At 39.5% G+C, this 17,848-nt stretch overlaps 1 protein-coding gene across 1 annotated transcript in view; it reads left to right on the forward strand.

The window, feature by feature from the left end:
- The window catches only part of DGKG (diacylglycerol kinase, gamma 90kDa), a 206,171-nt gene that overhangs the window by 179,508 nt on the left and 8,815 nt on the right, over positions 1 to 17,848 (forward strand). Inside the window, exons 23-25 of the mRNA XM_014530473.1 lie at positions 1,653 to 1,773; positions 3,966 to 4,026; positions 12,313 to 14,666. Of these exons, the coding sequence (XP_014385959.1) occupies positions 1,653 to 1,773; positions 3,966 to 4,026; positions 12,313 to 12,411 (281 nt within the window). The 3' untranslated portion in view covers positions 12,412 to 14,666. The remainder of the gene's footprint in view (positions 1 to 1,652; positions 1,774 to 3,965; positions 4,027 to 12,312; positions 14,667 to 17,848) is intronic.

Here is a 17,848-nt window from a genome sequence, read left to right on the forward strand (position 1 = left end):
TCCTCCTCCTCCTTCTTCTTCTTCTTCTTCTTCTTCTTCTTCTTCTTCTTCTTTCTTTCTCTCTCTCTCTCTCTCTCCCTCTCTCTCTCTCTCTCTCTCTGTCACATAACCCATGTTGATTTCACTGACACTGTTAAAATGACACAGTAAACTAAGATTACCAATGGTTATTTAATGCTCTTTGGTAAGAAGGGAACTAATTAAGTGACTAGAGGTTTAGACATGTGTTGTTTATTGGAAGTAAACTCCTTAAGAGAGCCTGGAGCGTTCGCCTAAGCAAACATTGCCCTTCATGACTTCTTGTTCCAAGTCCAAATGAGATGGAGACTTTAAGGAGATAGTATCTTTTCATAGATGGAGAGAGAGAGAGAGAGAGAGAGAGAGAGAGAGAGAGAGATACCAGAGGAGAATGGGAGTGCCATGGATGTAGAAGGGGACGCTATATACCTGTTACAGAAAGACTAAAGCAATTTGTGTATCTGTTGGCAGTTGATATTCATCAATGATTACCAGTAGGTTAGACATTAGCAATGTTGACACATTTGTGGTCAGCGCAATGGTTTGTTTAACTGTCTTCACTACAAATACATCCATCAAGAGAATGTTTTTTAAACAATAGTCTTTTAAACAAAAAAAAAAAGTAAAAACAAACCCAAATATCTGCTTGCCAATGCTAATAAACATTATTGCAATATATCAGGAGGTTCCTTAGAAGACAGAAGCCATCTGTTAAGTAAACAAAAAAATTAACATAGACACCATTTTTTAGTTTGTGGATATTAACAGGATGTTAGTGATTAGCTACAACCTATGAAAAAAGTGCCTTTGCTGTAGTAGGCAAAAGAATGGAAGCTTTTAAAGAGTCTGCATTTTTATTTTGTTTCTGTTTTAAATAAATAAAAGTTGGGTTGTAAAAGTGAGACTTGGGCCCAACATCAAATCTTAAGACTTCCATTGCTTTCACAATAAATTGGGCAGGCACAATCTAAGCCTCAGGAACTTGAAAAAAGAACCTCTTCCAGGTGTCAAATCAGAAGTTACTACCACTGTGGGAGGTCGTCGATATTATGTGACTCTGAGCCTGACACTATTTTCTGTTCCTCTTTTTCTACTGTGGACCCAGAATAATCTGGTGTAGGTAAAATATTATTTTCCTTGGCTCAGATTAGGCACCTGGTGTCCTGAAAGAGGTCACTGATTTCCCCAAGGATGTCCAAGGAGGTTGGCTCACCACTGGCTTACCATAGGCCAAAATTGAGGTTAATTAACCATCAGTCATCATCAGTAAGGCCAAGATGTTATTCAGACATTCAGAGAAGAGAAACTTGATCCAGCTATGAATAATGGTCTTCATCAACATTCCTTCCTATATTAATCCCAATCCAATGTCTTTTTAGCTTGAAAATAACTTCAGAAATAGCTCAGTTCATCTTTAATGTTACTCCACATCAACACCTTTTTTTCACTAGAACTGGGTTTCTGTTCATGAAAAGGTACATTTAATGGCCTTTGAAGAAATTTTCTATTCAGAATGAGTATGAAAATGCTGTTTGGTGGGAGATGAAGAGATATTGACAGATCTGGGTTGGCCAAAACCTGCCTGAGGAGCACAGAGATGTATATGTACTGCTTTTGCTTTTCTCACTCTGCAGACCTGAGTGACCAGCTTCTTGAAGTGGTGGGACTAGAGGGAGCCATGGAAATGGGGCAGATCTACACTGGCCTGAAGAGTGCGGGCAGGAGGCTGGCCCAGTGCTCCTCTGTCACCATCAGGTACGCTTCCACATTACCCAGCATCCTCCAAGTCTCCCGATTTGTTCCTAGATTTAAGTGCAGGAAGTATGGGGAGTGGGGGGCAGAAGCTTGATAACATTTATAAAGAATGTCTTTCTTTGGAGACCATTTCCCAAAGTAGATATAATGCAGTCACCCAGGACATAAACTAGAGGGTCTACCACAACCAATTTGCTGTTGTCTTAGAATGAATTGATGAAATTCTCTAAGCAGGAGTATAAGACTCCTTGCCTTTTTATATTTACAAATTAAAATGTTAGCTGTATGTCGGAGGGCACACTCTGACAAAAAGCAGGCTTTCTGCTCTGCTCTTTCTTGGATAGTGGCCTTAGAAACACTGTTTTCTATATGCCTTTGTAGAGCTAAACCATCAACATCAGGAAACCCATTATAATTGACTAAGAGGATGATGGTTCTTCATGGTATGGACCATCAGGTCAGCCACTGCAGGCGCCTAGAAGAGAAGGAGTCGAAAGGAGGGGATCCTGTGATTTGGATTGCTTCTGTTTAATCAGTGCAACTAATCAGCTTCTTCTCCACCTGATTATTTCAGAAGTCTTTGTTCCTTTCCTTTTTCCATTCAATTTCTGCAGATAAAATCTATTAGTGTGCCTTGGGGACCTCCTAGAGGGGACCACGGCATGCAGGTTTCCCAAAGATATTTGACCACAGAATCCTTTTCTCCAAGAACCTCTTGGGCAAGTGTCCTCAGAGCACATTTATGGAAACCCTGCTCCTGACACTCCCTGCATGCCTCCGAATGGTCCCCTGAAATTGTTCCTTGATGTCTCTTAGCTGAAGGTCTATCTCACGAACCTCTTTTCTTCATTCTGTCCCTGTGTCTTCTCTGTCTTTTCTGTTATTTACCCAAAGCTTTGCTCCTCTTTCTCTCTGGGCTGTTGCTGTGCTGGGTCCTCTGCTTTCCAGATAAATCTCTTCCTTCCCTGTCCAGTCACCATGACTCTAGTATTGGGTAGGTCCAATCAGCACATCTAAGCTATAACTTATGTAGACCACAAAGAATGTAACATCTGAATCCTGGAAGAATTTTTCAAAATCCATGTAAAAGAAGGAAGAATTTCTCTTTATATTCAGTAGACTATTTCGAGATAGAAACAGAGTGGGTGAGCCAGGAGCTCCATCCTCCTGGGCATTTTCCAGATTCTCTCCTCAGTCCCCAAAACAGAAATCCACTCTCTCCTCTTATTACTTGTTTGACTATTAGGTTTATTGTTGTTCTTGTTGTTGTTTTAAATATCCCCAGGGTCAGTCAGAGAATGATCAAATTAAAACACAACTTGCCTCCCACATTTTATAGTTTCAAATACAGGGCAGTTGTCAGGTGAGGGCTTCCTGTCCAGTGGGTAGCAACTGTTCCCTGCTCACCCAGACCAGAGACCTCTGGGAGGACCTGCCTTTTCTCCCAAAGGTGAGGTAGTATGAATTCACAACTCTTTAACAGAAGAAAGATCTGAGACCTCGTCTCTCTCCTTTTGACAATACACTTGCCAGAGAAGCTTTGTCCCAAACAAAAAAGCAACACTGTCTCCTCTCCTCTCTTCCTACCAATGGGGACAATGTTCCCAATGACCCCATTTCCCAGTTCGTGCAACCAGATAAAAGAGGGGGTGGTTAGGATCAGAGGCAAGGCAAGACACACTCATATCTGAGCTGTACCTTGTACAAGTTGGAGACATTATATCATTGACACAATGCAACTTCTCACTCAACATAGAAACCAGGCCTTTTCCCATTTCATAGCCTTTCCCATTTCAGTGAAGTTTTTGGCACCATCTGCAGGCCCTCTGCCTGATTGTTTGAGGGTCTGTTCAGCAGTTATGCTGCTATGCTTGTTAGCCCCTGATCCCCAGGCTTCTGTGGATTTCACTGCTCACCCAGGGCAGTGTTTCTCAAAGTAGGGTCTGAAGACCAAAACAACAAAATCACCCATAGTACTTATCAAAATGCAATCTCCTGGACCTGGAAAGTCAATATCCTTAACGTGGGCCTGGGAATTTTTTTTAATAATCCCTCCTCCCCAAAACAGTCTTAGAGAACCACTCCTATGTGGGCAGATAAGGACTTCCCACTTCAGTTTCCCTGGCGGGGACAACCCTGATTCTCTGACTCTAAGAAGCTCACTGTGTTATCTTGGTTCTCCGGGGTTCCAGGACAAACAAGCTGCTGCCGATGCAAGTGGATGGAGAGCCCTGGATGCAGCCACCTTGCACGGTAAGTTTTCCTGGTCTTTGAGGTGAGGATGAGAAGCTTTATTTGGGGTCTTTTGGGAGCCCTGACCTAATATGAAATCACTGAATCTCAGAGTTGCACAGGCTTTGAGAAATCATCCTCTCTTTCACTTTGTTCATCCATCCATTCATTTACCTGCCAAGCTTTTATTGAATACCTGCTATGTTTCAGGCACTTGTGAGGCATCAGTTCCAAAACTCACGAATGAAAGCTCACGATTCTTCTGAGACTTCGTTTATACTATCCTGAGAGCCTCAGCTTGAATCATTCCAGTGGCAGGGAATTTACCGCATCAAAAGAAAGACTGTTCTGCTGATAAACAAGTCTAATTGTTAGAAAGTGCTTCTTTATGTTGAAGTCAAATCTGCACACTTAACCTAGAACTTCCAACAAGTCACCCACGGGAGCTCCTGGGCGGGGGGGCGGGAATTCCCAGTGCATGGACACACTCATCATGAGTTCACCACAGCCTTGAGGACCTGTATGAGAACTCCACTGAAAGAGTAACCACATGAGTTATCTATTTTGGTTATGGTGTTCACCTAGCACTTAACACTGTGCCTGGTTTTCTAATAGTTGCGCAATAATGTTTGTTGAACAGTGGACAAAGGACTGAACAACTGAACAAACAAAAACAAAGGGGACATCTTCATTCCCTTTATACTATGTTAGCTCTCCACTTAGCTATAGGAGCCAGGCAGCCTGTCTCTTAGTTTCTTCTCTGCTGAAACCCAGCTAGAAATTCTATGGTGAAGAGAAACCACTGTCTTGGTGTTCGGGAACCAGGGTCTTCATGAGATATTACATTAATAATATTCTCTATACTATCATGAGACAAATCTCAAAAGACAAAAGTAATATTTCTAAGCTTTCTCACTCTGGTAAGTATTCAGATGCCGCAATAACCTGGTGTTTTGAGCCCTTCGGAACATCAAGTGGTCTTCCACTAGAAAAAGGGTTTTCATGAGATTTCATGCATCACAGCACAAAAGAACTTTTGATAAAAACTGAATACAGTTAAATTAAAATGAAGTTTTAAAAAACTGTTAAATACAGTTATACAAATAAATGCAAATGGATCATTCTTTGCAAGAGAAGATACATAATGGAAGCATTAGTAACATGGATCCCAAACCTAAAGTTCTATTAAACAATGCTGAAAGCATTTATGAGACATTGTTGAAGGAATAATAAAGATATGTTAAATTTTTCATTGTATTTTTTCATTTTGGCAATTTAAAAGAGTTTCTCAGAAGAAACTTTTAATAACTAAATAATCCTTTAGTGAAACTAAAAACAGGGCACACACTTTTCAAATCTGGGAGAATTTAAAATTTATGAACCTTATCAATGTAGCAAAAACAGAAAGCAAATAATAAGCAAACATTAAAAATTTTTTTGAAGTATGATGAAAGAGGTTGAGACTAAATACATCAATAATGACAAAAAATGTATGTTAAAGTCTCCTAACAAAAGGGGATTAGAAATTAAAATGTAATGTTATGCTTATAAGAGATATACCTAAAACAAAAGGATATATATATTTATTTGTCATATCCTTTTTTAGGCATAGAGAAATTAAAAGTAATAAATGTATTGTTAATTATATAAATTTTAGACAAACTAACTTGCCAACATGCCAAAAACACAAAATAGAATAAAGAAGGTCACTTTTATTTGATAAAAAGTAGAGTCGAGTATGAGATATAATGTAATGGTCATAAAATTTTAGGTATCTAATAATAGAATCAAAATATATAATGTGAGAAATAGTATCAATATATATTCTAAAGAAAAAAAATGACAGATAAGAAAAAATTGACAGAAAGACCAATATTGAGAGGCTTTAAAATATTTGTTTTCGCCTTAAAAAAATAAATAAATAAGTGACATAAAACTTGGATAAAATAACTTGATAACCTATAAACAAATTAAATATCTCCATTTTTTCAAGGACCCACAGAATATTTACTAAAATAGATCATAAACAAATTTACCAAAAAATCTATATAAAATTCAGAAACAGAAATTATAAAGTTTATTTTATTTAACTACAAAGCAATAAAGCTAGAAATTAATAATAGAAGATTAAATAAATAAGCAAACAAAATTTAATTATTCAATGATTTTAAATTTTTCTAAAGAACAGTAGATTCAAGAGATTAAAACCATCATTATTGACTTAGAAAAATAAAAATAAAGGCTCTCATTCAAAACTTATAGACTATAGCTTAAACCATATTTGGAGGTATGTTCAGAGACCCATATACATCTATCATTCAAAAGAGGGGGAAAAAAAGTAATGAATCATTCCAAAATTATAAGAATAAAACAAAATAGGAGAGGCAGAAGGAAGAAAATAATAAAAATAAAATAGAAATTAAATAATTTTAAAACAGGAAAATCTAAAACTAGTTCTTTAAACATGTCAAATATTTGAAAACCTAATTTCAAAAAGAGAAAACCAATGATCATAGTTATTAAAATGTAAAAATATATAATAATTGCAATAAAAATATAAATGCAGTAATGGTTTTATTTAATTACTAGAGGCCTGATGCACAAAATTCGTGCAAGGGGCACGGCCCTCGCAGCCCCAGCTTTGTCCGGAAGGACGTTTGGTTGTCTGGTCTAATTAGCATATTACCCTTTTATTATTATAGATAACACATTGCATAATATGAGAGATATAAAAATAGATGAAGACTTAAAGATTTAACAAATATTTTTTAAAAAGGTTTGAATTTAGAAACTTGTTTCTAAATAGAGATGCCAAACAAAATCTTATTGCAATTGTTTTTTAACTTTAAAAAAAAAAACCAATGCAATAGTGAAGGCATTTAATGAAAGAACTATGAGGAAGGGCTTCCCACAAGATATTAAAACAGCTATAAAGCCACTGTAGTTGGCACAATATTGTATAGATAAATCAACTGTACAGAAGAGGCCCTAAGAAACCCTAGTACATAAAAACTAATGAAGAAAAAAAAAAGGAAGATCATAAACTAATTTAAAGGCAATGAACTGTTTAACATATACTAGCCAAAAAATTGCCTGACTGGGAAAATGTCATTATATATCAACTTCTCAACTCTATACTCCAGAAACAAAACAGAAAAACTCTAATTCTATTAAAGAATTAAATGTTACTAGCTGGGGGGAAATATAGGTGACTATCATCACACTGTGAGCAAGGACTTTTTAAAGAGGAAAACGTGACATATTGGACTATTAACAAGTTTAAGACTCTACAAGTCAAGAATCAATATAGATCTTTAAAAGGCTAAAGACAAGATGTTTGCAATAGCTATCTCAATGAGCAGGTTAATTCTCATAATGTATAATGATCTCTTAGAAACCAGCAGGAGAAAATACTAGGAATGCAGTTGTGAACAGACAATTCACAAAAGTAATGCCATGGGCTAATAAACCTGTGAAATAATATTTAATATAACAAACTAAGAAAAAGGAGGAGAAAGAATTTCAAGTTAAAATAGTGAGAAAGCCCTGCCATGTTTCACTTACCAAATTAGCATAATTTGCTTTTCTTTTAAAAATGATATTCATTGTTGTCAAGGGTGTGGCGAGTCAGGCACATTCAATCAGTGAGGCCAGAGTATAAACTGGTCCAGCTGCGCTGGTAAGCATTTGGAGCCATGTATCAAGAAGATCCTTGCAAATATTAAATCCAGTTCATTTACTCTGACCCTTAAAATTGTTCTATACTTCTAGGTATTTATTCTAAGCAAAATGCAAGTTTCCAGAAATACAGAAACCAGTGTTTTAAAATGTCTATATTATTCATAATAGCAAAAAAAAAATTGGAAATTACCTAAAAGCCCAACATTTAGGGAAATGGTTAGATAAGCTATGTGAACGTCATCAAATGGAATAATTTTCAGCCACTGGAAATTATATAATGAATTTTTAATGATATCAGAAATGCTTTCAGAATAATGTTAAATGGAAATAGCTGATTTCAATTTTATTAAAAATATATAAGCACAGAAACAAACTGGGAAAATATATACCAAAAAGTTAACAGAAATTACTTCTAGATGATTTTTAAATTTTTTCCATAATTTCTAAATTCTTAAAAATGGGGATGTATTTGTTTACACATAAAGATTTTTGTGTATAAAATAGTCATAATTTAAAGACTTGCCTTGTGCTTGCAGCATTGTAAGATGGCCTCTCATGCTTTACCACCAGTTAGGTGGCATCATTTGAGCTCTGAAATTAAGAACCTTCTCCCAGAGTTAGATAATAGTACCAGTAAGATCTCAAAGTTGAAAGGGATTCTATTAGTCCAGTGATTCCCAAACTTGAGTATATGTTCAAATAACCTGGAGGGCTTTCAAAACACAGATTGCTGGATTTGTTATTCAGTAGATCAGGATGCCTTAAGAATTTACATTTCTGACAAGTTTCCAGGAAATGCTGATACTGCTGGTCTAGGGACCACACTTTGAAAACCAATAATCTAGTTGAACTTCCCGACCTATCAATAAATCCCAGACTTCTCCACCCCTAGTAAAACCTGATTGTCCAGCTACATTTGAAAGCCTCTGATGGCAGGAAACACTCTTATGAAGCTGGGCCTCCTAAGATGTTGGAGAACCCAGAAATAGCTAAGATCTGAAAAACTGTGCAAACCCCCTCTCTCCTCCTCAAGGCTCACTTTAAGCAGGAATATTTCCTTGACTTTTTAAAAAGTCAAGTTGAGACCTTTTAAGTTTGTGCCTTTCTATTTATTTCCAACTGAAATTAGGGCAGACTTGGATACTTCCCAAATGATCGGGGAAGGGTCCACTCTTACAGTTATTGGCCATTTTGCTGGGCATGATTCGAATTATTTGCCCTGAGAGGGCAACGTTGAGGAGTAAGTCTCTCAGTTTATTGCTTCTCTTGAAGTAATAAAAATGTGTTGATTTCCAGAAGATGGCCCCCAAAACAAAGTCAACTCCCAGCACTAGTGAAATTTTAAAATTTACTCCTTTCAACGGGGAATTATATGCTGCAGTAGTTTTGTGAATTTCAAGCTATCACAAGAGCCCGCTATATCACTTATCTCTATAATAGAGCAGAGAACTAGGAACATGGGGCTGCTGTCCCTAGTGCTTGTCAGATGTTGTAAATATTATGAAAGGTGTTTAAGAAATTATAGAGACTTTAGTTAATTGCCTGACCTGCCCAATTACCAGAGAAACTTGAGTTCTAACTACAGAAACATGAATGCTCTCTTTCCATCAGGGGTCAAAAAGTCAGGTTTAGCCACATCCAACTACCTTCTAAAATGAGATCTTCGCTATGTAACTTCACCAACCCCCTCCTAATTTGGGTATAAGGGGGTAAGAGACTGACATCTCTTTGACTCCAAAAGAGGATATGAACTCATATTTCTTGTTTTTAGTGCATATACATACAGTCAACTCTCAGTTATCTATAGTACTAGAATCCACAAACCACATCAAAATCTCATGTTACCCAGGGTCTCCAAACTCCTACCCAATCAAGACCTTCATCAAAACTGCTGAAAAACCAAATGAGAGGGATTTGAGTTTCACTTCCTTCTCTTCGCCCTGGAAGTGCTAACAAGCAAGCAAATAGCTCAGCTAGAGAGAGAAAAAGGAGAAGCCAGGGTCTTCTATCATCTGAAAAAAGATGGGCTCCATCCGTGGGAAATGTAGGCAGTGCCAGTTGCCACTCTGCCTCAAGCATAGCCACCCACCACTGCCATGATGTTCTCTCTCTCTTCTTGCTGTTCTAATCCGTCAGTACTTCCACAGCATGTCCTCTGAATAGGCACTGCACTTGCTCCGGGAATACCAAGGTGAGTAAGATGAAGTTCCTCCCCTCAGGGGACTTGTGTGCTCAGGCAGTAAGAGAAAGCTTACCACAAGGAAATGTGCCACAAATTGCTGTCATCGAGCAAAATTACATGCCACAGAGAAGTGCTGTCAGAGTCCCCAGTCTATGCCTCACTTCCATAAATTCTGGAATAACCATAATGCCCATAATAAGGCACATAACACAAAATGTTGCTTGAAATATTCTCGGTTTGTTCCTCTGGTGACTACCACAAAACAGAAAGATGGACTCCCCTTCCAGATCTCCAGACTCTAGACCAGTGGTTCTCAACCTTCCTAATGCCGCGACCCTTTAATACAGTTCCTCATGTTGTGGTGACCCCCAACCATAAAATTATTTTCGTTGCTACTTCATAACTGTAATTTTGCTACTGTTATGAATCATAATGTAAATATCTGATATGCAGGATGTATTTTCATTGTTACAAATTGAACATAATTAAAGCATAGTGATTAATCACAAAAACAATATGTAATTATATATGTATTTTCCGATGGTCTTAGGCGACCCCTGTGAAAGGGTCCAGGGGTCCTCAAACTTTTTAAACAGGGGGCCAGTTCACTGTCCCTCAGACCTTTGGAGGGCCGGACTATAGTTTTAAAAAAAACTATGAACAAATTCCTATGCACACTACACATATCTTATTTTGAAGTAAAAAAACAAAATGGGAACAAATACAATATTTGTATTTGCATGTGGCCTGCGGGCCGTAGTTTGAAGACCCCTGCTCTAGACCAACATGAGAATCATTTTCAGCTTCTATCACTCAGGAAGTTTCCACAACAGCTTTTGGTTCCACCTTTTCCTTTCCATAGCCTGGAGCCTTATAAATTTAAACCTGGCTTCCATAGTACCCTCTTGGTCAGACTCTTCCTTCATTCCAGCTCACTCTGACAACAACTGTTAAATAATTTTCCTAAAACTCTTTTTCATCATGTTATTCTCCAGCTTAAAAATTTATCAGAGTTCCTCATTACCTCACATTAAACCCCTTAAAGCCCTATCCCATCTGTATTCCCAACCTCATGTCTCACCCTTTGCCCCCCATTCAACCAGTTTGTATGTGGCCCCTCTACCCAGTGTCTTCCCTTTCTCTTTTCAGCAGCACATTTCCTCCCCTTCCTTTCAGATCTTAAAATTATTTTTCAAATACTCCATTCAGACTACTCATTCCTTACCTAATTTCTTTTTGGCACCACTTGGTTTAAGCTACATTCATTTAAACATGTAGTTTCTCTGTTGCTTTCTGTGGTCACACTGTCATTTCCAATGATGTGATAAAAACCATGAGAAAGGGCTCCTAGATTCTGTTGCTTTTGATACACATCTTTTTCCTTCTCCTCCAAAGTAAGATACCAATTATTTAACTGTTACTTACCATTTTACACTTTATGATGGGCTTTCATTGACAGTCTACCAGTTGACCTTCACAACTTTGTGAGAAAAATATCCTCATATTACAGTTGGCCAGATGGGGTTTTGAAAGCTAAGGGATTTTTCCAAAGGCTCACAGTAAAGAGGTGGGAATTCTGGGACACAAACCCTGGTCTTTGAATCCTAAATTTCTCTTGTTCCCACATCATCTTCCTACTCTGAATACATCAGACTTGATAAGTGTTGTTGATAGACTGAAAATGCAGATTATTGAAGTGGCAGTGTCACCAGGCCACATGTAAATAGGGATTAAGCATTTTGAATCCATGCCCTGAAGACAATGAGCATTCACCAATGTTTTCTACTTCAAATTGACTTAAAGTTTACAGGAGAAAATACTCATAAAACCTAAAATTAAAAAAAAAAAACACCCATATGCTTTTAAAATAAAGTTAGGTCTCTCCTAGGTTAGGTGAAGAAAAGAGGAAAGACCTAGGAGACACACTTGGGAATTCTCCAGATCATGTTGCTTGAATCAGGGCTTCAACAAAAAGTCAACTTTGAGTTACTGGTTGACATCTCAGCACTGCCTAAGCAGGAATGGCTAGGAGTGGAGGCTGGGAATCTGAGAACTGGGCTCTGGATGTTCTGTCCCTCTCTGTGTAACCTTAGGCCTTTATCCTACAGAGGGGTTGAATGAGATGGTCCCTGAGGTATCCTCCGGCTGTGACATTCTGAAAGTCTATGAATAGCAAGGACACAAGACAGGTGCGAGCTGATTACCACGTGGGAAGCTCACACTTGTCTGTCCCCAGTGCTTCCGCCCCTCACTTCCAGCAGTGCCAAACTCCAGGCCTCGTCAGGGTCCAGTTGCCAATTCTGAAGTTGTTCAAGGACAGTCGTCCTTCTGCATGGGGCTCCTTCCAACCTGAAGCTGGCCTTCCTTCCTCTCTCTGAGACTCACTCTCCCATAGGCTTCTGGGATTCCATGCCACTAATTCAGTTCTGCCTCTTTGCTTTTAGATTAAAATTATTCACAAGAACCAAGCACCCATGATGATGGGACCTCCCCAGAAGAGCAGCTTCTTTTCCCTGAGAAGGAAGAGCCGTTCAAAAGACTAAACAATGTGCCAATTGCCAGTGAAACCAAGACAGAAAACAAGAAACTGTAACACACACACACACACACACACACACACACACACACACACTCTCCTCTCTAACCAGCAGAAGTTAAGCCACCCTTCAGGAGGAAACCTTCACTCTGCCATACATTCTCTTTATTTCAAGAATGGACATACCCAAACAGAGCCAGTGCAACAGAACATTTTGAATGGACTTGGGGCCCACCAGGGTATGGTTGGCTCATGCAGCAATCTCCACATTCCCAGAAGGCCTTGGGTGAGACTTTCCCAGATTGAAGAAGAACTCCCCCTTCCTTCCCACCAGCCCTGTAAGTTTCCTCATGGACACTCGCGAGGAGCAGGCTGCAGGTTTCCTGCCTATGGTGAGATCGGATGTGGCCAAGGGAAAGAGCTCCCATTCCAGAGAGCCTACACAAAGGTGCCTCTGTAAAGAGACAAATGGCCTCCAACCCTCAGAGCATAACCCTTGGCAGGGCTCAGCAAGCGCACGTTGAGTTCTTGGTCGTCCTTCCAGCGAGAGCAACAGCTTTTCCCTGAACCTGCTGAGGAGGCAGAAAGGCTGTGCAAAGCTGTGTTTCCATTCTTGGTTCTCTCCGCTGTCAGTGGGCACTTGTTATTTCCCGAAGCCTTCTCCTGGTGGCTGTGTTTGTTTAGAGACGGCTCCAGGAGCCCCCAGAGCTGCCTGCACAGCATACCTTAGATGTGGTATTTATTTTCTTAGTCCTGTGAACACCTGGGAGGAAAAGCAGAGAAACTGGGATTTATTTTTCAAATTGGTGTCATAATATTGTATAAAAAGGGAAGGAAAAAAAACCACCCCCAGCTTCTTTCTTTTTCAAGCCAAAGTGTGTTTCCTGTTTGAGTTCCAAGCCCTGGTGGCAGTCTATTCCTGAAGGCAGAGAAGTCAGGCGGGAAAGGCCGTTTGCTGAAGAGACCAGGAGACAAACCATCAGGTGGTTCCTCCAGCCTCTTTGCACCTAGTCCTCCCAGAGTATGACCTGATGGCCCTTCTGATGGTCTTATTTGTGTACATATGTGTTGCGTATATATTTATAAATATAAATATTTATTTACTGATGGACTTTTCCTGATTTAAAAATATATATTTAGCATAGGAACAAAAAATGGAAAAGATAAAGAAGGTTTTTACTCCTCCATTCCACCATTTCCTTGTCAAGACATATTGCCCTGTGGTGACTGTGAGATTTAAGGGAAATGAAAGTAGATTCTTATCATAGAGAAACTGAGAATTCCTATTCTGGATCATTAAAACAACCATGAAATATATACTGGACAGGATTTATTCTTCCATTTATCAGATAAGAAAACCGAGTCTCAGAAAATTAAGAGACTTGTCCATGATATCTTGGCTAATGTGGTTTGGGAATAGGTGCCACTTAAGATACAAAAAAAAAAAAAAAATAAGGATACTCGATAAAGAAAATAACCACACATCTTGGAACAGGGTCATTTCTGGTCACTGAGAAATGATTCCATTTGGATCCAGGTTGCCAGGGAAGAATGAATGTGCAGCACATGTGTGCATAGGGCAAGCCCACATGAGAAAATGAGGCCTCATGATTGATGCTTCTCAACGATTCTCTTTGGCCTGAACTGATGAGAAGTTGGTCTGAGTTGAAGGCACTGAACAGATCATCAGCCTCTCCACATATCACCTCATCACGGTCATCACAGTCTCTCAGCATGGAAACAACCTGGCTGGCTGCAGGGATAACCTCCGTGGAAAGTCCCAGGAGGGCTGAGGTATCTTCTGCGAGGTACTGCCAGCCAGGACCCCGAAGGGTCTCAGCAAAGCTCAGTGGGCTTCATTCAGCCGGTGCTGGCATTACCCTCCTTTCCCGAGAGCAAATGTCTGTGGAGCTTCTTCGATAGAAGAAACATTTGCCTTGCTCCCTCGGGCCTCATCCCCTCTGAGATTCCTCAAGAGGAAACCTGGGCTCACTGGACATTGCTCCGCTGAGCTTCCTCTAATCTCCTGGCACTGAGTCAGGAGCTTTGTTCAAGGAAAGGAAAATTACGATTGTGTGTACAAACTGATTCTAACTCTGAAGGAAGCAGTCATCTAGGACCGTGTGGACTGGACATCTAGGACCATCCTGCTCAACCTAACAGTGCAGAGCACCGGGCAAGGGGGAAACCAGGCCACCCGAAGAATCTCCTGAGGAATTGGAGCGATGGTGATGGGATCAACAAGCTCCAGAATGACAGCAGGTACCTTCTTGGAAGCCAATTGATTCTGAAACACAGTTTTGGGGTCACCAATGCTAAGGCATTTACAGAAGTGTTTGCATGTGTTTCAGCCTTGATCCCCCAATACTGAGGCTGTTGACACATGGCACTATTATGAACACATGAAACTGATTCTCAAAGATTCACAAGTCAGAGACTGGCCCTCTGCCCACTCTACTCTAGTGCATAGGACTTATAATGCTGCTTGAGAGACATGTCCCAAGTCTTCCTTAGAGCCAGAGTATAACAAACTTGGGTGGAATTTCACTTCCAAGTTGGTAACTTCAGTAAGCCTAGGGTTGTTGTTTATTCTGATCTTGCCACTGTGACTGTGATTTCTTACTATAGAGTGCCTCATCAGAGTGGACCTCACAGCAACCTCTGAGATTGGCAGAGAGGTATTATCATTCCAATCTTAATGATGAAAAAAACAACAAGGCTTACAGAGGTTTAGTAACTTCTCAAAATCACACAGGCAGTCGGGGGATAATTCAGTTCTGATTCCTCACCTTACTCTTAGTCTGGCCATGCCACTGACATGTTCTCACCTGCCCCCACACTTCTACCCCACTAGCAATACAAAGAATAAAACAAGAATCTTTGACACCTTGTGTTGTCCCTGGACTAATGGGCTAGGAGTTGCTATGGCTTGGTCTTTGTGGGTTTCCTCCAATGAGTTGAGAATTGAGATAGACTTAGTAGGATGATTACATTTCAGGTCAGAGACCAGCTCCTCTCAAGAGAGTTCTTTCCACAGATGGAAAAGATATGTTAAAATTGCCAAATAAATTAGGAAATACTTGGCAGAACCTGGAAGAGCCTCCAGACTGGCGTTACATAACATGTATATACATTATACATATGCACATTATATAAGGTAACATAGTACTTAATGTGCTGCATATATTATGTAAATTACATATTTGTGAGTAATCATGATAAATATAGAGACCCACTAATCACTTTTTTACACATACTCAGTGACAGATTAGGAAGTTTCTTTGCCAGAGAGTCTTAAAACTTACTCTCTCCTGCTGCTTTGGTTCCAACTCCTGCCAAAAATAATTGCATCAACTTTTCCCATCTCCATCCCCCTTTCCTGCTGGCCAAAATTCTCAGTTACCTCCTGTCCCAGCTAGTACCTTCTATGGAATACTACCACAATTGGGATCATAAAAATAGAATCATGTGGATGGGAAGGATCTAGACTCCCAGATTCCCTATGTCACAGGCTTACCTTCCCCGCCCCCCCTCAAAACTCCCAGACAGGTGAGTGCCTAATGCTAGTGTTAAAGGAAGAGAGGAAGGGAGACGGGGAGAAAGAGGAAGAGTCTCCAAGCAAGGAAACCAACTCTCCAAGCAAGGAAGCATCCTAGTGTTTCTTGGCCACCAGTTCCCGGATCCAGCAATAATCAATCAGGAAGTTATTTCAAACAGAATATCTGAAACCATAATTACCTAAATGTGTTTCACAAAATACTAGTATCCATAAAATGCTCCATGAAAAAAAAGGTTCTGTGGTCAAGTACTAGATCCCCTTCTAGGAGATGCATACAGGGGCTTATCTCTAAGACAGTAAAGAGCCATAGGGACCTTTATTTGTCTGTCAACATCTATAGATTATAAACCCTGCCTTAAGCCCACTATTTCTTCTTTTTGTTTTGGGGAAAGATGGGAACATGAAAGTAAACATCCTCTGCAATATTCTTCCAAAAAGTAATTTTCTTGGATAAGGAGTGTCCATTCTTAAGACACTTTCTTGTTTCTTCTATGTGATTGTTTAACTACTTTGATTGTTCCCATTGTTCTTCATGTCTTCAAGCAAGAACCTTGGATCTGGACTCTGCCCTCTGAAGGGATTGGGATTGGGGGGAAATTAAGGAGAAAACATGATAGCTGACGGGGGTCAGGCTTCATCTGTGTAACTCCAGAGAACAGAACTCGGTTTACACAGCACAGTTGTAAAGAAGTCTATTTTTACTCAATTCAATGACTGCTCTTAGAGCTGACCTAATAAGGCGAGTGCTACCTTGTGGGGGAATGAACAGCCACCAGCTCTTATAGGGAAAGCCTTGACCCAGTTGGGTGGGAAACAAGCAGTGGTTGTTCTACCTTGTTCAAAGCTGTTGAAGTGTTTTTGTAAGCATTAATGTTAAATCAATAGTTCTATTACTTCTTTTTAAACAGTATACTTTGGCTTCTCTTGTTTTTTGAAAGAATGAAAAGTGACTCCCAGAGAGATGTCTGAATAAGTGGATACTGACCAGTTGTACCACACTTATACATGGGAGGACTAATCTGACTCATTGTACCCTCAAGGGCAGCCAGTGGTAGTGATCTCTTCTTGGTAGCTGTGAGAATTAAAGGAATGAGTTAAAGTATTAAGACAAAAAGAAATTTTGCATTTCTATCGGGGTCCATATTAGCAGTTTGGAATTCTTTTCCTGGTCACAAATACCAGACCTGCATCTGACTTGCAATAACAATGAAAAAGAAACTATCCCACATCTCGAATATCAATCAAATTTTAGAAAGAAAAGAAGAGCAAAATTGTACAGAATTGCACATGGGGCCATTGTGTTTAGCTCACCTGATAGTCCAGCATATAGGAGTGCATCGTGTAACTTTCTACTACAGAGAGGAAACAGAGAAGGGAGGCAGAAAAGAGAATTCCCATGTATTGCTCACTGGGTGCAAGGCACTGCATCAAAGTCTTTTCATGTGCTATCCCATTTAAACCTTAGAGTAGCCTACCATATGGGCATTGTACTTATTTCACAGGTAAGGAATTAGTATATAGAAAGGTGAAGTACTTATCCAAGATCAGATAGATAGCGAGTGATAGAGCTGGGATTTGACATGGCTCTTTCTCACATCAAAATGTATGCTTTTCTACTATATTTTAGTGTCTTTAACATTCTTATATAACTATTTCCCACCCTGCTATCATCCTGGGTGAGGTTACATGACATTGTAATCTCCTATCTGGTCAACCTCTGTATATCCATCTAATCATATTCCTATTTAAGAACTTCCAGTGCTTGCCCACATTTAAATTCAACAACCTCCATGGACAGCTGGAACCCACTACCTCATTCTTGCAATCAAATTGGCAGTCATCCCTTAATCATCAATGTTTCAAATGCTAACTGAATGGGACTCAT

The sequence above is a fragment of the Myotis brandtii genome, unplaced genomic scaffold (genome assembly GCF_000412655.1).
Source record: "Myotis brandtii unplaced genomic scaffold, ASM41265v1 scaffold118, whole genome shotgun sequence".
NCBI lineage: Eukaryota > Metazoa > Chordata > Mammalia > Chiroptera > Vespertilionidae > Myotis > Myotis brandtii.